Here is a 21,958-nt window from a genome sequence, read left to right on the forward strand (position 1 = left end):
AAAACGCGACTTTTCAAAACAATACACTTCATTCAACCGTTGTTATTATAGTACATATGGGGTGCTTGTATGTGCATTGTGAAGTTTGTGCTTTGTCACAGCTGTTGCTAAGACATGTAACGTTAAACATCTTTTAAAAAAAGAAAATAAGGGAGATGGAATATACATTTTGTTAAGCCATAATTTCATTAAACAGAAGAAATACACACTGCGTTTTGTGAGTTCTATGCTTACATGAATATGACTGTGAATGAAAACCCTCTGCATGATAGATGTTCAATAAAATAGTTGTTATTTAAAGGGAATCATTTAGGTTTTATAGAGTCATATATGATAAATGCAAAATGAAATACACTCCTTTGGCCGTAAAACATTAATAATGCATTGGAAAGTAATTGGTGTTTGTCTTTCATTTTAAAAGAAAAATCTGTTCAATAAGATGAGTATCTGTTAGTTGCTTTTTTGGTGTTTGCCCCCAAAGAAATTGAAAACATCAATACCAACAAAGTTTAGAAAAAATGAACTTAGTATATATGCAAAAAGCTACAGAAACATGCTCAGTAGCAAAAAGTTTAAACATAAACCCGGTTTAGTGGCAATGGGCAAACGCCATAGACATAGAACACAAATTCACAAACAAGAAACATAGAACAGCACACAACTCTACAAACAGCCATAATCAGTGAATGATTTCTTTAAATGCTTCTTTTAAAAGAAAATATGTCAATGTCGTCCACTAAAACAGTGTATTTCAAACATGATCGCACATACTGTTTCGTGTTTTCAAACTCACTATTAGGTTTGACAGTACAGCTATATAAAAAGCAAGTGACAGTATGTGTGCTCTCCTCTAGTTTCTTAACCAGTCCTTGAAACGCGTTAGATGTCATCGTCACTTTGAGCAGTTCAACACAAGTGACGGTTCCAGGGAGGTGGAGAATATGATCACAGAGATTTGTTTCATTGATATGCAAGTACTTTAGCTGTGACAGTAGTGGAAGTGTTTCACAAAATAAGTCGACATTCTTGATGGAATTCATTTCGATGTGTTTCAAAGGACTGCATCTATTTGCAATACCCAATTTAAATTCGTTGGAGTTGAGAGAATGAAGGACGGCTTTTTCAACTTCTATTGAAAGCCTGAATAGTTTACATGACACTAAACATTCAGCGTTCATACTGATATTTCTTATTCCTTTACCAGATAAACGCAGGTGTTTAAGTTGCCGACATGTTGACATGTCAATCAAGCCACCTCGGTTTTCCATGTCAAGGGCGGAGAGAGTGTCTTTTGATAGGCTAAGCACTTTCTCGATCTCATTCTCGCTGATCACCTTCTCGTGTCTCTTAATACACATATAGCGTACTTGACATGCATTCATTGACAGCAAAGTCTTCAGTGTAGACACATTTCGAGTTCTTTGATCAAATATAAAGAAATGAAGGCTGAGCTGAATATTTGCCACATTGTTCGCACATGCTTCAATGTGGCCTCTAGCAATTAGACGTTGAAGGATATCAACTACTGAATACTTTGGCCGATCAATTGTATATATGTAATTTGACGATGAAATAACGCCTGTCTGACAAAGAGGTACAGTGTTACACATCATTGTAGACATCTGATTTGCTATGTGACTGTTCATTCCGCAAATATAAATAAACACTTCCGAAACATCCGATATTTCAACTGCCTGGTTATAAAATGGTTCTACTACCCGGTGAAATTCATGAGGGTTATATGACAGGTGCAAGGCTGCAAGAAATTCTTGAACTGTTTTGTGAATAAAAGAGTAACTTGACGATTGCATGATGAACGATTGCGATTTTGTTTCCCGGATAATTCCTGTCTTTTGCATAATTTCCAAGTCTTCTTGTGAAAGCGACCCGACTTGTTTGAATACTAAGGCAGATTTCTTATCCATCGAAAACAGTTGTTCAAATGCAAGTTTCGCTGATGATAACAATGCAGGTATGTTTCTAAAAATGTGTTTTGAATTCTGAAAGCATGACGGCAACTTTGTCTGCTCGTGTTGAGGCTTATACTTCGTGAGTGCTTTTCTTCCAAACATCATGTCTATCATGAGCGCATATATCTCGCAGAGAGAGAACGATTCTCCGACTCCCTCAAACCACAAACATACGAGCATCATTAAGACAATTGGAACGGACAGTAGGTTTGGAAGTTTTCTCTTATCAATAAATGACAAGAATTCCCTGCTTTTCTCTTCGCTCTCAGTCTTCCCACATAGACAACCCAGTACATTCTGAACTAAATGTTTGGTATCAGCCGCACCTTCAATTTCGAGGTACTTGTCAATTCTTGAATCTTTTACACGATGTTGGGCCATCCTCCATGGCCTGGACGTTATCAACACAGTTGCATCAATTGTTGAAGACAGGAATGGAACAACCTTCTCCTCTTCTCTGCAGAAACACTTCGTGTCATGAGGATGTGACCATTCATCTAGACCGTCAGCTAATATAAGGCATTTCCGGTTTGAAAGAACACTCAGCAGAGTATCTCTTCCTGCAGCTTCTTCATCCCCAAGATAAATCCTGCTGATTATCTGATCTGTTATCATGTCAGTAAGGTTGCACGATTCATTAGAATTACGAAGAGTAACATGAAAAAGAAAGTCAAATTTAGCTAGAACTTCAACATCCTGAAATTCATGTTTGGAACTGCTGTCAAGGGTATCAGTGTCAAGAATTTGTTTTCCCCAGACGAGGGCACATTTCGTAGTAAATGTTGATTTCCCCATCCCGGCCTCACCAATAATGTAAATGTTGCTTAAAAGTGCATCGCCTTTGCAGAAGATATTCCTGTAAGAAGAAATAAGTGTTCCTTTCTGTTCTTCCGAGGATTCAATCTTTCTACGGTCCTTCTCCATGATCCTCGGAGCGACGTAGAACTTATCCAGCATCTCGTCCTTGTCCGAGACCAGGGGTGATATTGGCGCACTGCTCAGAGTTTTCTGGTAATTCTTTGCCAATCGTATTTGAAGGTCTGTAAATATGTATATAAAACAAGAATTTCACAAATGCAATATTCTGCCTGTCGGGAGCAATCATATTTTAGTTATTAATTTCCCAATGTTGATATTGAATTTTCATCCTGTACTGGCTGTGAACAACTGTGTGAAGTATGATTTCCATTGAATAAACGGTATTTGAGATTTTAGTTAAACCTCTATTATTTGCTTTAAAGACAACGTGGAGTTATATAACTTAATTGATTATGCTAGGTTAAAAAGGCTTTACGTTAAATTCCCAATTTGCCCTCAAACTTAACCTAATTCGAATTGCCCTCAAACTTAAACGTTAGTACCTGAGTCAATCAGAAACTTTGTATCTTTGATGATATGGGGTTATGTAACTTAATTATTTTATGGTCCCGGACAACTGTGTGAAGTATGAAATTGATTGAGAGAACAGTATTTGAGATCAGATTTAAAATCCTAAGTTGCCCTAAAACTAAAGACGATAAGGGGCTATTATTTGTATTAAGGACAACATGGCGTTATGTAACTTAATTGTATGATGGGTGTCAAAATTATGCGAAGAATGAAAGGAATAGAATGGTATAGAAGTATTTAGTGAAAACCAGAACTTGCTCTAAAACTTTAACCGAACACAATGTGCCTTAAACCTTTAACCTTAGTTCCTATCCCAATTAAGGGATTTGGATTATTATTTTAGAAATGAATTGCGGGGTTGATGTCATTATCAGGGTATGAACGCAATTGGGCTGGTCGAAGTGTGTGGAGTCCGAAGGACTCCACGTGTACTTTGACCAGCCCAATTGCGTTAATATCCCCGATAATGACATCAACACCGCGATTCATTCCATATATTTACACCAATAGTTCTTTATTTCATTCAAGAAACGTTAAAAAATACTCCATTTCATTTAAGAGAACCTTTAAGTAATCATTTCTTACTCATTTTATATATAGAACGACCAGACTTTAACAGGAAACATTTTTTTTCAAATGACGTCACAATAACGCGGGAAAAGATCAACCACTTGAAACACTTTTGACAACAATACGTTTAAAAGATAATAACTTAACACTCTTAAAATGTTGATTTATATTTTACGGACCTGCTGACACAATACAAACAATAACAAGATCAATAGTTTTCATGTATATTGTTATGCGATAAATAGCGATCCGAACATATCCGAAGATGTTGCATTCATTGATTGATAAACGCAATTGCCGAAAGACAATTCATTTAAGGAATAGAAGTTAAGGTGTAAATATTAAGCTATGTAATCTTATTTTGCGATGGTCCTGGACAACTTGGTCAATAATGAAGGGAATTTTTGGAGTTGCAAGTCAAATACCCATATGCTTTAAAACTTAAACCAAACTTAAGGTGTCCTAAAACTTAAATGTGATGATCCTGATGAACTGTGTGAAGTATGTAGATATTTAAATGAAGAAAATCATAAGAGAGTTATAATTGAAAATGCCAACTTTCTTCGACTAGTCGAGCTAAAAAGTATATTAGAAGTCATTTAGAATTAATTGATCGACAATGGCCAAAAGATGTTATCTTCCGGTCACATTCAATGGATAAATTACATGTTAGTTGCAAGACTCTACACCAAGTTATTCAAAGGTTATTGATCGGAATTGATCACCATACCACGATCAATGCGCATACCACATTTAAGTCGACCGGAAACGGTAGATGACCCAGACAATGACGACGCAAGACAAAGTAATGACAGCGCAGATGACAGCGATCTCTTGATAACTCATAAAATATAGAAAAAAATCTCGTACTTTGATGTTTTTTTGAAAATTATGACAAGCTTATTATTACGTTTTGCATCGTAGAGTACCCTTGGTCGAACTATTCCTTTGCTCTTTATTCATCGTGATTGGTTTGTCATTTGTAACGAGTATTATAAATATATAAATCAAACAAAATAGGAAGTGATTTTATCAGTAAATTAAATGTTAATATTTTCCGGCACAAAATGCATATAACCTTTTTCCCTTTCGGTAGTCGATGTTCTGATGTTCTCAATGGCCTCAACTACCGCCTTCTCTATGACTTCAATACCTTCTGTTGTTCGGCTGTATATTTCACGTACCCCTTCTCTCACTGAACTTTCAAGCTTACGTGTTCCTGAGCCTGTGGCATGTTTTATTTGATGTTTTCCAGTTTCTACGACAATCCTGGCTTCATCAAGAATTTGATAGACATCTTCATTTGATATGATCAGCGTGTCAGTCTGAAGCTGTTAAAAATAACATTTAATATGTTGTTGTCTTTTTTTCATTTTATTTATTAATTAACTTAAGGTGTAGTAGCAGTGGTAATGATTCTAAATACGAAAGTATATTGCTCGTTATCACTGCGATGTTAACCTGGGCTACAGACTTCCTTTAATTCTACTAAGAATTAATTATGTACAATGATACCATGTTTCTACTTCAAAAGTTCTGAATGTCAAATGACAGCTTGTATTTTGTTATTTTGTTGACTTTCTTTTAAATCAATTTACCTGGTTCAATTTCAAAACCGCTTCCTTTGCTTTTCGATCGCCGCTCAGATATTTGGGGTCAGACAGCAGTGTAGTCAGGGTGGTAATCATGCCTTTTAAGTCAGCGTCTGTCACCTTCTGGTCCGGCGAATGACGAATTATCTGGCCAATATTTCGAGCCTGAGATGAATTGAAATAAAAGGTGTCACAGTAACTTGACAAATGTCCCCAATTAAGCACAAGCAGTAAACTAGCCATTCACATTTTACACAGATTTTAAATACATGTTACTTACAAAGCGTTTAAAGATTCGTGTAAAATCCAAAATATAGATACACAGCCATGGACAATAAATAAACAATACGTTAATACTCCATATTCGGCAATATTGACCATTCGAGAAGTGATAAGAAATTGCAAACGTGCAAACCTTCCATAACATGGCATAATATTCTTCAAATCTGTGGAATATGATTGTCCCACTCATTTTTTTTTTAAATTTATGGTATCATCACATAGTTTTGCATAAACATCGATCAAAGTGTTAACCATTGACATAGTTTGATATTGATTTAAACAATGACAACACGGACACGACCAACTGTCACATGGTCACCACAAGTATGTGCTGTGAAGTTCATTAACAGTTCGTGAAGAGATAGACTGCTTTTGATTTGACCTCTTTAATTTGGAACTCTCCAAATGTGGCATTGACCCTAAAGGTGATTAGAGCATAACTTGTTTTTCAAAAGGAATCGTAGGTAGAATAAAAATATAAGCGGTCTTTGGGTCTTTCATTTTCGAAACTATGACAATTTATACATACAATTGCCAAAAGTGTTGATGATGACTGATTATTTCAGCATTTTCGGCGATTTAAAGAGATATATCAGTGAAATAAAAATTGATATGCCATTGTTTCATACAGTGTGTTAACATTTTGATATTTTTCACTTTTTTTTGTCTTTAAAATCTTAATTCGAAATCAAACGTCAGTGCGCACATAAAAATCGCAACATATTTAAACATGTGGAACACTTCTTTCTTAGCTACTTCACTTGTTTTGTTGCTCATCCGTTGAAATATATTACGATCTTGCACTGAAACCAACTATTTATTTCACCGAGTGAGCACCAATATTTTTATATGCCTAAAACAATATGAAATGACATTTTAGTGTAGTTTTGATAAAGCGCCAAGTAGCATTCGAAAGATCGGTCATTTCGGACATGACTTCGTCGAAATTGTGTCCCAGCCCTATGCGTGATGACGTTTGATTTAGAAGTGGGAGGTGGAATTAATTTTAAACAGTGATACATATTAACATGTAGAATTTGTGAGACTCCCTTTATTTTAAGTAAAACTATATACTTGTTAAACCACTAATTTGATGATATAAATTACCTGTGTTAGAATATTCGGCTCGGTGCCCACTTTAAACGACAGCTTTTGCTGGAATGCTGTACAGTTAATCAGTATACTGATGACCCCGTTATAGTCTGTCTCAGCAAAAGAACACACATTCTTGTAGCCGTCCGGTGGCATAAAACACTTCGCAATTTCCCAGTGATTCACGCACCATTGGTCGGCATGGCTGTTTTTCCACGACGGTCCCTTAAATCTGTGGAGTCGGTATATTTTATCTCGGACGTCGTCACATATAAGCAATGGACATGGCCTGTGACTCTTGACTGGAGTGCCATGGATCTTGCAGTTTCGGGGATGTGAACACAGTCCTTTTGTAAAACACGGAAAGAGAGTTTCGGTCAAACAATGGCAACATGTTGTCCCCGGACTAAGGTTCCTCGCCTGGAGAACAGAGAAGTATATGTTCTGTTGTATACTCATGCTGTCTCCGTCCACAAGGTCCCGAAGTCCTTCCTTGGTAATTCTGAGAGCGAAAGAACCCTTGAGCCAGTTCTTGATTTTATCATACTTTATGATGTCCTCGTACGACATGATCTCGCGTGTTCTTTTAATCACCTTTGGTAAGTATCAAAACGTCCGCCAAAATGACCTATAACAATAGCAATATTCAAATTTAAACTGATAAACTAACACTTTAGGGGTAAAATGAACAACGTATCAAACGGATATTTTACTAGTTTTGTAAGGGTTCTATGTTAATCACACTGGGTATGCATATGCTTACATGTTGTACAGTAATATTTACCACAGTTGAACACTTTGTTTACCAGTTACTTATGTTGTACGCAGAAGGCCCTTTATCCAAAACAATCAAATCATTTAAGTTGCCTTTAATATTGCTTTGCCAAAAAACAAACATTTGAAAAATGATACTCCCCTATACAATTGCATTTCATGTAATTACAAAGATTATTTTGCATTTGATTATCTAAAGCATATTGGACAGGTCAAAACGTTATATGGTCATATCGGCATTAGACGTAAAATCACTCGAACACCGGTCTCCTGTAAACATACTTAAATATGATGAACAGCAAATTGAAAAAATGGGATTGTCTCTTATTTGAAACTGAAAATACAACAGATGATATTCATAAACGTAAACCAGAAAGGTGTTTAATATACACTGTAAACTATTTATCAGTGGAAATAAATATTATCCTTAATTCAAGCAGGGGTCTTAAAATAAAACACACTGCTAAATAAATGCAATTAAATAGGTATGCACAATATATATACAGTCCAGCGTTAATAGAGTAAATGAAACCCACTCCCAAAAACGGCCAGGTAACTTCCAATCTCGAATTTGCCGACATTCATGTATCATCATGGCGGAAGAGACGAATGTTAAATAGCCTTCTTCATTAGCTGACGTTCGAACTGTTCAGAATGACCATTTCAGCAAGACTGTGGATCTTCCTTCCGGCCCGGTGGCCGTGCTTGCTAGGCTCGTATGCCGAAACGGTAAGCTAGTTGCTGACAGAGACTTGGTAGGTGTTAAATTTTATATTTCGTATAAAATATCTGCCTCCTATTAACTATGGGTTTCTGTATTGGGTTTGAATTCCGCCGTTGCAGAACCACAAAGTGAATGACACTATCGTCAGATGAACTCGCATCGGACTCTCAGCTACTATCGAATTTGGGTGTTTCCCTAGTGTCCGTTCCGCATCTTGGGTTGTTTCTAATTTCGTGGTTTCGGGACATTATCCGCACAATAAACAGAAACAAACGGAAGCAGGAAGTTCCTGTGTATTTTGCGCACCGGTCCCTCCTGTGGTTCCATAGGGACTTGGTAGATTGGGATGTCTGGATCTGGAATTCCTATAATGACATAAGGATCACATTCTCACCTATCTGCTAGTGTGTGTGTGTGTGTGTGTCATTGAAGCCTACTTCTTCTTGGATCAGTACCATGTCTCAATCTAAACATTCATTAACAAACAAGTATTTATGTGTTGCCTTCTGAACTTTCTGTAACAAAATAACAAACGCGTCTGTGACGCCCCGTTAACAACCAATGTGTCATAATGTTCTGCTTTTACAGCACGTCTATTGGTAGACTGCATTGGCATGAAGTTTTTTAGAGCGTCTAATTATGTCTGCCATAATTCGGGAATAGAATCTTACGCCGTTTCCTGAAATTAAACTGCCTTACATCGGCGTATAACATTTGTACCCAAAACGTCTGGACACGGACTACCATCAACAACAACGAGATCAAGCTCATCAATGGTAAAATCTGTTAAAAACAGAACTAAAATAATTACCTCGAAGTAGCGAAAAAAATATCACATAGTGTAACCATCCTGCCGCAGTCGTTCAACGCCTTAGATTTTCATCCCGTTAAACAAAATATCGTCAATATTTGGGTTACCTTCGAGCTATCTTAGTTCCTGTGTCGGACGTAAACTGACCTCGGTTTCTTCAATAGACGGTCTATTTCTGGTGGCATGGGCCCTCGCTCCTCGCCATTTTCGTTCGGACAAACACTAAAGCCGCTTAATGTTTGTGTAACTTTCTCATAACAAACGTGTTGCTGTTGAGATTTATGTTGTTATTGCGGATGGAAACCATTCACTCTTTCACATCCAGGTTCATTTCCTCCACGACAATAACTTACTTTTAGTACTGTCACCACAATACCCGGAGTTACCCTTAAGTTTATCCATTAACAAGTTTAGCTTTCTAGCATACGCCGACCTATGCGCCTGCATGTGACTTGTTCACATTCCTCATATCAAATAGATGGCGTTTGGGACACGACAGCTTAAGTATGAGCAGGTCGGCTCGGACGAAGATGGAAACAGGTAATCTCCCTCGAACTCTTGTTACATATTGTTGTAGTCTCGTACCGTGTCATTATTATGACAAACATGCCCAAACCATGTCTACGAAGGTCGTTACTAGCAGAAAACGGGCATATCACCCTTGTCCATGATCATTAGCAAATGAATTTCTAACCTACATACAAATGCAGTAATGGACTCACAAGATTGCTGCATTGTTAAACGACGCATAAGAAACCATTGCATCTCATTCAGCAATTACAACGGACAAGCTCGCATGCTCAACTAATGGTTCCATCATCCCTTGCGCCCTTTTCCTTAGGAAATCATAGATCACCATATTGACTTCTGACAGTTATCCGATATCCAGATACATTGTACCTCGTACCGCCACACCATATTTATATGAAAAACTACAGAAACAAGCTCAGTAACCAAAAGTTAAAATGTAAACCCCGTTTAATGGCACAGGGTAAATGCTAAAGACATAGAACACAAAAACAAAAATTCACAAACAAGAAACATGGAGCAACAGCATAAAACTCCACAAACAACACAATGCATATATACTATATAAAAACACAGGTATGTTTATCAAGGATTGTTAGGTACCGCCTTGGAACGGTCAGTAAAACGTAAATTTACTGAGGGTTTAAACTAGTTTACATGCACAAACCTCACTCTTATCCCAATAATCCTGAATAAAGTAAAAACGTAAAAGGCAAATCTTATCAAAGTATGCATTAACTTTAGGAAACTTAATAATAAAACAAATAATAATTAACTAATAGGTAAACCCCAAGTACTTAAATGATTAGATATCTCAACTCTATCTGCCGACGGAGGAATTAAGAGTACCTAATGCAAAACCTTTTCAAAGATACGATGCAGTTATTGTTTGAAACTATGAGCATCACACACAGTCTGCTTTAGCAAATAAAATGTTTAAAACATAGAGTTTCATAATAAAAAGCATTATTGTACTAAAACTGGGAGCAAATAAAACAAACATTATTTAAAATAAAAACATGACAAATATTTGGAAATTTGACAAACTTTTCTTCCAAATGATTACCTAAATTTTAAAAGTAACGGACGTCACACTTCACACGAAGCATTCCTGGCATGATTTAACATGATTAAAAATAAACACACGACATGTATTTGCTAAACTTTTCTTTCAAAAGAATTCCTAGGTAAACTTTTAAAAGAAAGAGACAACAAAAACGTTATGCTATGAATCAAAGATAAAAAATAAATGCCAAATATCAGAACACACCTGTAATTGAAAGGAACTAGCTAATTTCACAGTGTAAAATCAACAACATGTAAATCAAGTAAATTATGGCGATTATCAATGCGAAATATAAAGAAATATTAGCACATAAATAATTTAAATAATGAAAATAATGATATTAGTGTTTATGCCCACTGCCAAAATGGTAAATTAAAACTGACCAACATCTTAGGAGTCGGCTAAGTGTATAAATTCACAAATATATTTCAAAACAAAAGCAATGTCACCATCCAATTGTGTATCTCTTGCATAATATAGGTCAAAACATATTAAACCTAGTGAATGTTTTGGTTATGTTTTACCGCCTGTGTCTTCCAATTTGGGAAATAAATATGACTTGAGGAAAATACAAAATGTTTTAAAGTTCCTTATTTAATAGCAATTGTACATGTTTTGACTTTTTAGGCATACTATATATAGGGTTTGAGCTGGTTGTGTAAATGTCGTGTTTTTACAAGAAATAAATTGATTTTTATTCATTCATGAAAACTGTATATATTCTCAGAAAGTTTTTATAGAAGGGAAAACAAATGTTAGGGGGTTTGTTGGGAACGTAAACTAACAATACTACCGACATAGTTGTGCACATCGGCTGCTCTAATAGATGTCGTCTGTTATTGAATACACACCACCGTGCAGATGATAATTGAACCTCCAATCAGCTGATCAATATCAATACACGAAATATCTCTTGAAAATGATAATTTACCAGAATACACATATCACATCTAAATCCAAAATCTCTACAATGTTATTATGCTTGTACAAATTAAAAACAAACTGAAAATAAAATTAATATATACTAAACGATGTTTGTTGCGCAAGCCCGGAAAACCATGAAATGCCGAAAAGTAACATAGTCTCAATGTCAAAACAAGAATGAAAATCAACACTAAATTTGCATTAATTTCAGGTAAGAAACGAATTAATGTTTTAGAAAATGCAAGTTCTTGTGGGTAATCGTAGTCAAAATGCCATGTCAGCAAACAAAATGATGCAATACATAAATATATGTCATCCTAATTATAAAATGATGAAATATGTGACAAATTATATGAAACACAAAATATATCAAAACACCGTATGATCATCTAAAGCAATATATAAAATAAACTACAACAATTGTTCATCAAGTAATCAACATGTACACTGGAGGAGAAAAACACGTTAAAAGAAAATAAAAAAACATACCAGAAAGTGTATTTACCATAGAGCTTGAAGTAACGGTCGAAGGAAGAAACGTCCTATTAAGGTTTATTTGGGAGTGCAACTCGGGAATAAAACTCTTAATCACTTTTTTCCAGTTCATTTAGTTATCTCAATAACACAGTGACATTGTGGAATTACGCATCGTCAGATTAAGTATATTAAAATGCATAAAGAATAGTATAAACGTAACTTATAAATAACTACATAAAATTATCAAGGGCGTTGCTTAAAACAAAGACAAGGTTAGATCATTCTAGTGGCAATAACTTCCATAAACTATATAAATAAAGTAAACATACAAAATAGACACTACAAAGACTAAAATAATGTCATTCTCTACAACAGGTCACAACAACAGCAAAATATATAAGGCAACAATATGACATTTATCTTACCAATTTTGTGAAACTGAATGTCTCGCAAACTGTTCACTATATCATCATCCCATACACTGGTGATTCGGCTGTAAAAAAACAGTGCAAATATTATATTGACTATCATAGAAATGCAAGATAAATCGTTGCCATTGCAAGGGACCAGAAAACGATTGCACAAACCGACATTGGATGTTTGGCAAGCTTACACAAAGTATACAAATCAAATAAAAGATTGCAATCAATACGTTAACTCAAAAAGAATATCTTACACCCATATAAACCGTCAAAAGCTTTCTTTTTGTATTTCTATTTATATTTATACAACTCAAGAATATACTAAATATGGAGGTTTTGATTATACCTGTACAGTGTGACGCCTGCGACCACTGGTTGAACTGTATGTTCCTGTAGATATTAATGATGACTTCTATTGTAATAAGTGTGAGTTCAGCTGAAATGTACTGAGCCGATTAACTGTGCTAAAGCAGAACATTTGTTTTGGCTAATTATTGTCTTTTCATGCGTGCGTATATATTATGCTCATCTAAAGATGTTCCGCCATGAAATTAGTGTAGTCAAACTTTAACAATAAAATTAGCCAGTCTTGTGATATTTAATGTCACGTTCCTCTTTAAAACAATAGCATCACAAGTTATGTAGAAGATTTATAACATTATTTATTAATCAATTAAATGTGGTAATTGGTGGTCTCAGGTAAAAGCCATTTAGCCAGGCACAACTGATAGTTGTTTGCCGAAGACAAAGGGGTTGCATGTCTGCAAGATCAAACCACCGGTTACAGTTTTTTCCAACCAAACAAATATAGTGGACCGCGAAAACACTTACATTTCAGACAGAGAGGTATGTCTAGTTTGGTTGCTAGACATTGAGATGTTCAAAGAAATTATTCATGAAATTGTCACAGACCAACCGGACAATTAAAATAATCAGATATTTACCGTCTGTCCATTGATCATGGACCTGTAATATAAGCAGGTTTTTTCAGATTTATCTAAGATGTCAAGAGGGAAGCACTCGCGCTATCTACCTTAACCAGCACCTGGTGAGAAAGGTTGGTGTTCCGAAATCCCATACTCATAATAAATGAAGTAAACTTTAAACAATTAACATTAGCACAAATGCATAATCGCTCCGCTTTGAAGGGTGCATTTGTTTAGTAAAGAGTAAAATGTGTTGTTTGAGGGCCAGGCTGAATACAAACCATTAGTAAATAAGTGTTTTACATTTGTGATGTTAAAAGTCTAGTCGAGCTTTCGTTACATTTAAATAACGTCAGAATATATCTATCAGTTACTTATGTTTCTGATTGAAATCTTACTCAGTATGTACATGCATGTTTTAAATCTAACCTGTACAAGCCAAGTCAAAATCTGATTACATCTTCATTAACTCTGATTATGTTGTATTTCAATCTTTAATAATGTGATTCCATTCAATGAAAACATGTAGACTTAACTGTTGTGTTCAGTTTGTTACTTAATAATAACGTGCTTTACATACAATCAAGTTAAAGTCACATTTCTTTTCATTGCCTCCGTAAAAGCATACTTTTAGGCTTATTCATAAATAGAAACAAATGTATGTCTCAACTTGTGTATTCAATCTCTACTTCAAATTTAGTGACTTGCATATATTTAAATTTTCTTATAACTATCGATTTATTAGACCGATCATTCAATAATAAAAATGTAGCCGATCATCATTGACAAAAAATCACATTATGGTTATTCACATGACTTTACATCTACAATGAAATACAATTTTATGACTCAAGAACATTTCAAGTTACTTCAATTTTCCTGTCAATTTTCTTCGGCATATTAAACAATATAATTGCTATAAATCCAAATTCATAAAAGCATGTGATCCTCCAATGTTATTTTTATGAAAAGGTTTGTATCAAACTAAATGAAACAGAGGGCAAACCGAATTTGATTTTTTTTTTATTTTCGGTGTCAAAACTTATCAGGTGGGAAAACCCCAGAGGAAAACAGTTGTCGTTGGTTAAGTAGGGGCCTTACCAAATTCAATATGTGTTTTATTTAATGTTTTAATCTTTTTTTTAAATCTACATTATTAATGACAAGTCTCATTCAATTCAACCAAAATTCCGCGAACTAAATATGTCGCCTTCTTAGAACGCCTTTTTAATAGAATATGATAAGCACGATTGTTCGTTGTTATTTTGGATGGTTATCAAATTCGGTCGAGATAAAATGCCAATAAACATCTTCATCAAGTTTGGTAAAGATTGAATGAAACACATGTGCATTTAATCCCTTCGGTTTATGAAGAACTTAAGCAGTGTTTATGAGTGCTTGCAATTCAGTTATGCATTAATATGGTATATTGATAATCCTATACGTTTAAGACTACTCGGATAACGTTCCAATTCGAGATCAGTCATTTTTATTATCACAATAACTTTTTTTTTGCAGAGATGAAAAATATAGTTGGCTTTTTTACTATGTGTATTTGGATATTAAGTATATAAACCAGAAACATTTCGCATTTATTTTCAAGCAACGGAAAGAAAACAATTCAAACTAAACAATAACCAACGATGCATGATAATGCGATAATATCTGCACAAAGTATTACTAGTATGTCTTTTTATAACTATAAACATGATAAAGATATCAATAATACACACGCACATGTTAACCAGAAACTAGCTTGACCATTTGTTACCGGGGATTAAGTAACGACGATTCGTCTGGCCTTTACATTCTGCTAGATTGTAAAAAATGATTTGATTCGATACTACAAATGCGACCTGAATTATTGTCGAAATGATCAATAATTGAACCTGAAAAAGATTATATACAGTATCTGCCAAAAACTGCCTTCCATAACCCTCAAGTGTTTGACTATCGCTATAAAGGACATCAAGAGTGCTTTTGGTATTTTTGCGATTCATCAAATCTTTTGTGATGATAATTTGTCGATCCGTTTGATATTTTTTGAGGTTCCCTTTTATCTTAAAATCATGACACACGCCGTTTTGACAAAATCAAATATTTGACTGTTGTCCATGTTTTGTAAAATTTAGGTAGAATATAGGGTTTATTGACTTATTATAACGTGGGTTTTAAAATGCAGTTTGATTCAAGCGTTTTTTCTCATTACACATAACGTTAAGGTTATATATGTATAGTTAAATAGTGTATTGTTTCAAACATCTTACGGCTCACGTTAATTGGCTATAAACTTTTTCACAAAACTTTACACAAGAAATTTCACAAATGTTTTACTAATTTATATGTTTTTACATAACTTAATTTTTCACAGTCTTTAGTCTGAATTTAGACACGAGACTGAAAAAGTGATTAAATAAAAAAGGCGTATGTCTTTTTAACTGTTCACAAATTATATGCTCTTTTTGTTTGATCATTCAAGTCAAATGAGTTAAAAATAATCATTCTTTCAAATCCATTTTTCATTAACCTGATAAGCCCCTTAAAACAAAGCAAATGAGATATTTATTACACCAGCCTTTAAAGAACAAGTAAATGATTTGTATCAGGATATTATATTTAATGGTATACAATGGAAACTATAGGAAAATGCAAAGTAGTCAAACATGTCAACTAATACCCTGTTTAGATGCTCAATGGTTAGGCCTAAAATACATTCAACAATACCCTGTTCAGCAGGTGTGTAGCTTCCTATACGCGAATACGCGGCTGAATCTACATAATTCTGACAAAAATTTCAGCCAAAGTTGCAGTATGCGTACTTGACTACATGATCGAAAAACCGTCCATTTTCCTGTACTAAATAAAAAAAACATCAGAACGCTAAGAATGCACCGGATTGTACCATGGTTTTCAAACTTTTCCAAGGGAGCATGCCCTCGGAGCCCCCTAGCATAATTATGAATCCACATGAATAGCGGGCTAGCTACGTCCCTGTTAAGTCGCACAATGGTAAGGCCTTAAATACACTAAACGATAAACCCTGTTAAGTCGCACAATGGTAAGGCCTTAAATACACTTTTATTTATTGTTCGCATACACCCTTGGATTTCTTTGCTTCATTGTACCTGACACAACTGTAGCATGCATATATGATCTGTCTCGGTCCTTCAAATATTACCCAATTTTATTCAACAAGTTCAGGACATTTGTTAGTACACAAGCCCTTGACGAGCTTTCTTACATAGTTTTTGAGTACAAACGTGTATTATATGATGTAAAGTTTCTGATTCATTTATCCTATGTCCTGATTCGGAAAATATCACAAAATGGCCTTCCTGTTGCAATTGCGATGATACCGCAAACTGATGAAGCAATGTTATTTCCCGCGATACATGCATTGAGAAGATGAAGTATCCTGAATAGTTTTAAACCAAATATCAATGTATAAGTAGAAAGCATGCTGAGGCGACAAATTGCTTTTATTTAAATGAAGAGAGCAAACCCGGTCAGATGACATCATAATTTTATAACATATTGACTACGTCATTCGTTGTTTAAATAAAGAAGGTGACGAACGTTTATTAATCTTTTCATGTAATCAAGAGGAAAATCACGTTTTCATCTTGAATAAAATGATAACTGAACCATTTAAAACAAATAAACCATAAAAACAAATGATAAAATAAAAGTATTATTAAGCATGTGTATTACAGTAAAATACGTGACAGTCATATTAAACCGGGATAAAGTATAGCATGTGATAAAAAGAATATATTCGGTTCATTCGATACGCATTTGTTTTCATTTTTATTTCTTAAATTGACAACAATGAACATTTGCGATCAATTTTAGCATACAAGTGTAATATATTCCGTGATGTATAACCACGAAGGTGATTTTGTATTGATATCATAATGAGATCTACTCATGTAGTTATTTACTGCGCTAAATACATAAAAGTTTTTTTTTAGCGCGTGTAATTTTAACGCTAGTTTATGACGTCACGTCAATATTCATTACATTTGTTATACATTAAAATAGACAATGACGAAAGCGTAGTCATTTATGACAATGAATCTGCAGGAACAAGCCCATAGCCAATATTGACTAGCGTTTTAATTCTGAGTTTGAGATTCAGACTCAGAAATGGAAAACATTCAATGTTACAAAATACAATTGATATCATTCCTTGGTTTAGTGATAAAAGTATCGTTAAACATGATATATGTTACACATTCAGCAAAGTTCGTCTGAAATTCTTCAGAAATAGGAATTTCACAATGAAAAAAAGATTTGCACTTCTGACAATGAAAGTGAATACTGGTCCAAAAGCCTAATTTTTAACTAGGATCCCTGTTAAAGCCACTCGCTTAAAGATCAAACAGACACCCAGTCGCCCCATTTTATTTCAATATAGGATAAAAAAAAGGGAGTAATATGCGCCAAAAAAGCACTAACCCCACAAAGCCATTCTTCAAGCAAATTCTGGGGGTAGTACCTCCACATCCACTTGCCAACACATTACACCAACTAAATTAAGGTTTAGAGGGAGCGGTGCAAGTCAAAGGGTAACGCTCCTATGTAATGCCCCCTCTAACGTTAAGTTCTCAATCCGCCCCTGACACCAAACCAGAGCGAAACAAAGTTATTAGACAATAAACATTACGCAATCATCGAAATATAGTCATTGATAACCGTCCTGGGCATGCACTAAAATATAGTTTTATCTACTTTTATCAAAAATATGCTTGCGTAATATGAGAACTTAGATATAGAATTGTGAACGTGACCCTTTCATGACATCTTAAATTATACTATGGCGAAGAAATGCCGATTTGAATGCAAATTAATTGAGTAACACAAAATGCTAATAGTAAATTTGTTTAAAGCTTTTCTTTTTTAAAACAATAACATAATGCCTACCTGTTGCATTCCTTGTTCTTCCGTTCACATCAATGGCGGTACTGACTGATAACGGTGGTGGTGTGTAAGTTTATTTGCGCTCGGGCCTTGCCGATTTAGCGAGTGCTCCGATAAGATTGTGTAAGTCATTTTAGATTTTTGGAGCATAGACTTGCACAGACAGATTGTAACCCGGTTAGAGATACCCTGGTACTTGAACGTGCACTTGTGTATATGATAACGTCCTACTGCGATTCTATTTATAGAGAAAAGAGAAGCTATTGCTATGGGCATGACATTTTCTTTTTTGAAAGATATCCTTCATAAGCACAGTTTGACCCAGATTTATATAGTAGTAGTAGTAGTTGTAGTAGTAGGTAGTAGGTAGTAGTAGTAGTAGTAGTAGTAGTAGTAGTAGTAGTAGTTGCCGTCATACACTTAACAAATAGTATGTTTAGAAGCACAACGGTAAGGCCTAAAATATACTTTACAAAACAAACTGTGTGGAAGCATAATGGCCAGGCCTAAAATATACTAAAGTCCTGTTTATAAGCACAATGGTAAAGCTAAAATTTCACTGAGCAAAAGTGGTCTAAAGGAACAAAATATTAGACATTTAAAAAAAGAAAAAATGTTTTAAGGTTCGATATTTAGTAAACACAATACTTCTGTCCGTTGCAACACGCTTAGATGTAATAAAGAGTAAAGAAATAGTTTTGAATGTTTTTACGATTTCAATCAAAATCATTTGCAAATTTCGGAAACATATTTTCACAAAATGAATATGTCTTTTTGGTGATATAGAAAACACTTTCCAATTAGCAATGTATTGTGGCGTTGTGATTGTTGCAGATCTGATAAATTTTCTCTAGCAACATGGTTACACTAAAACTTTATGCAAAGGATGTATGTTTTATTTTTTTTAAAGAAAGTGTTCATATAACTAGATAAAACGCCAACTTTTTAAACTTTTGGTTAAAGTTTAAGCTTTCCCCATTTACATTTGTACTGTGTGAGGCCCATATACAATATTTATTTTCAAGTTGTACAGTTGTACGAGATTATACGAAGCAGCATCTGCTTATGCTTTAAGCGACCTATTTTATTTATCAAGGACGTATTTAAATGAGATCGCATGAGATAGATACGTGCCAAGCCTTCTGTTTGGCAGATTGATGTATTCATATCACGAGAAGGTACTAGAAAGAGTGACCCCTGTTGTTTGTGAGTACTTCAACTTTAAAGCATTGGCGATACAGTTTGCACAAACAAGATGGTTGATTTTATGATGATGAAAAGTAAAATATGTTAAATGAAAATCCGTAAGAATAAAACTACTTAAGGCTGCACTCTCACAGATTTACCGTTTTGACAACTGTTTTATTTTTTGTCTTGGAACGAGCCAATTTCTGCGTAAATATCTGCAACAAGTGATATAAGACTGCTGATAAAAGATCAGATCGCAGATTTTCATATTTCCATTCTAACATTAATGTTTTATAGCTAAAAGCGTTACTAACGTTTGAAAATCTGCAATCTGATTTCTTGTCAGCAGTCTGATATTACTGGTTTCCATACACTTTCGCAAAAAATGGCCCGTTCGAAGACAAAAAAAAGTTGTCAAATCGTTCAATCTGTGAGAGTGCAGCTTTAAAGTATACAAAATAACGAAGACCAAACAAAACGACACTCGTATATAATGGATAACTGGTTAAATATATCACAGCAATGCATGACATCAATTGCCTAAAAATAATTCTACGTACAGATGCACTTTCGTATGTTTGACACCGATTGTGAATTTCTGTAGCCACAAACATAATTTTCGGTTGTTTTGTGGCTATGAATATGCTGAACGACTTCCGAAATGTGGTAGATATGGCACAGGGCATGTCTTTAACAGAAGCACACTGGTGTTCGTGACTCTTAACGGGCATCGGAATATCAATTTGGCAAATGGTAAGCTAAATGAGAGCTGCACAGAGGTTTCTTCTGGTCGAAAAAGGCTTAACGAATGAAAAATATGGTCTATTTCGGATTGAGCTGGCAATGCAGAGGCTTAATTAGAGCTGAAAATGGTTTTGTTTGGGTGTGAAAAGAGTCCACAATATGGTATTTTTGTCGCTGAGTATGCCAGATTTGAACTGCATATGGGTCTTGGTAGCTTGAGATTGAATTTCAATTGAAGGTATACGGCGGAATACTGTGCGTAAGGACACACTTAAATGATGTTTCATTTCGCAGGTTTACCGCACCTACTTTTTTTAAAATGTAAAAGAAATATTTTTGGGTGCGACTGATGCAGTACAAAACAGCTTAACTCAACAAGAATTTGTTTAATGGTTTGGTTCAAACTGATGTTTCATTGTCATTTTTTACCAAATAATGACAAAAACAAAAATTGCGAACAAATATCTGGTCACACTTAGCGATCAGTACTGAATGGTACACTGGTCCCGATATACCAGAAAATATCTGGTCACACTTAGCGATCAGTACTGAATGGTACACTGGTCCCGATATACCACAAAATAGGTAAGCATAACATAAGAACCTTCATTTATGTTTGTTATAAAACACTTCTCTGACCTTTATAGTAGTCAGAACATACACTTATACTTTTCATTTTGGTACGCAAATGTCACTGCATTTACTGTGATATTCTATAACGAAATTAAGTCAGCAAATTAAAATGTGTTTAGACCACTTAGTTGTTTGATGCTGCCTGTGAAAAGAACAATTCTTAACACATCCAAACGCAATCTATATCAATGTCAAAATTCAGTTTCAATTGATATTAAAGTGCACAGTTGTTTCATACCTTTTCTGATCTTTAAATGATCATCATACTTAAAGGGGCTGTCTCACGTATGATAAAATAGCGGAACAAAAGAAAATTGTCGAAAACTGACATAAACTTGGCATCGATGTGTACAATGCATTGAAACTTACTAACTGAAGTATCATATAGTTAACAATTTTTTTAAGTTTAGCAGTTATTTCGTATTTTTCCATTAAACAAGATTACTGGGTATGTCTACCAGGTAGAATTCATTCCTTATACGTGATTGGCTAGTCGGTGTTATCACGTGATATTACAGTGGCTGGTGTATAGCTTAATTATGTCACCCGTTTAGAATAAGCCTTTGTAGCACAGTGAGTAAGACGCTAGACTACAATTTTGGCGACGCGGGTCTCCGACACAATTGTTTTTTTTATATTTTGGTACTTTTTGTAAGATATCAAAGCGTAACACATTCTATTAGATAATTGTCCTGAGATTCGTTACAAAAAAATACTTTTTTGGGGCCAATCCGTGACACAGTCCCTTTAAAATGTGTTATGATTAACTTAGAAATTTGGTTTATTCATAAACATGTATTAGATTACTAAAAACGGATGAATAAATAGTATTTATTCGAACATTTTTCAATTGTCCAATAGACTTTCAGTTCAAGAATGGACTCCAAAGGGTTAAGAGCAAATAAATTGACATTTCTCCTTCTTTT

General features: G+C 34.7%; 2 protein-coding genes across 2 annotated transcripts in view; one reads left to right on the forward strand and one right to left on the reverse strand.

Moving 5' to 3' along the window:
* LOC128208716 (uncharacterized) lies at positions 1–13,044 on the reverse strand. Its single transcript, XM_052912264.1, has 7 exons — positions 12,968–13,044; positions 12,625–12,692; positions 6,911–7,523; positions 5,528–5,686; positions 5,008–5,260; positions 4,678–4,770; positions 1–3,010 (listed from the first exon to the last, which is right to left on the reverse strand). The coding sequence occupies exons 3-7, from the start codon at positions 7,463–7,465 to the stop codon at positions 696–698; spliced, it is 3,375 nt and encodes a 1,124-aa protein (XP_052768224.1). The 5' UTR covers positions 7,466–7,523; positions 12,625–12,692; positions 12,968–13,044; the 3' UTR covers positions 1–695.
* Positions 9,683–21,958, forward strand: part of LOC128208717 (uncharacterized) — a 22,347-nt gene continuing 10,071 nt past the window's right edge. Inside the window, exon 1 of the mRNA XM_052912265.1 lies at positions 9,683–9,744. Within this exon, the coding sequence (XP_052768225.1) occupies positions 9,683–9,744 (62 nt within the window). The remainder of the gene's footprint in view (positions 9,745–21,958) is intronic.

The sequence above is a fragment of the Mya arenaria genome, chromosome 11, assembly GCF_026914265.1.
Source record: "Mya arenaria isolate MELC-2E11 chromosome 11, ASM2691426v1".
Classification (NCBI taxonomy): domain Eukaryota; kingdom Metazoa; phylum Mollusca; class Bivalvia; order Myida; family Myidae; genus Mya; species Mya arenaria.

Excerpts from the sequence above, each read along its gene's own strand:
- LOC128208716 (XM_052912264.1), bottom strand. The coding sequence starts at position 7,465 with ATGTCGTACGAGGACATCATAAAGTATGATAAAATCAAGAACTGGCTC. Across the intron at positions 5,687-6,910 it reads AGCCGAATATTCTAACACAG|GCTCGAAATATTGGCCAGAT; the intron begins GTAATTTATATC and ends AATTCATCTCAG. Across the intron at positions 3,011-4,677 it reads TTCCGGTCGACTTAAATGTG|ACCTTCAAATACGATTGGCA; the intron begins GTATGCGCATTG and ends ACATATTTACAG.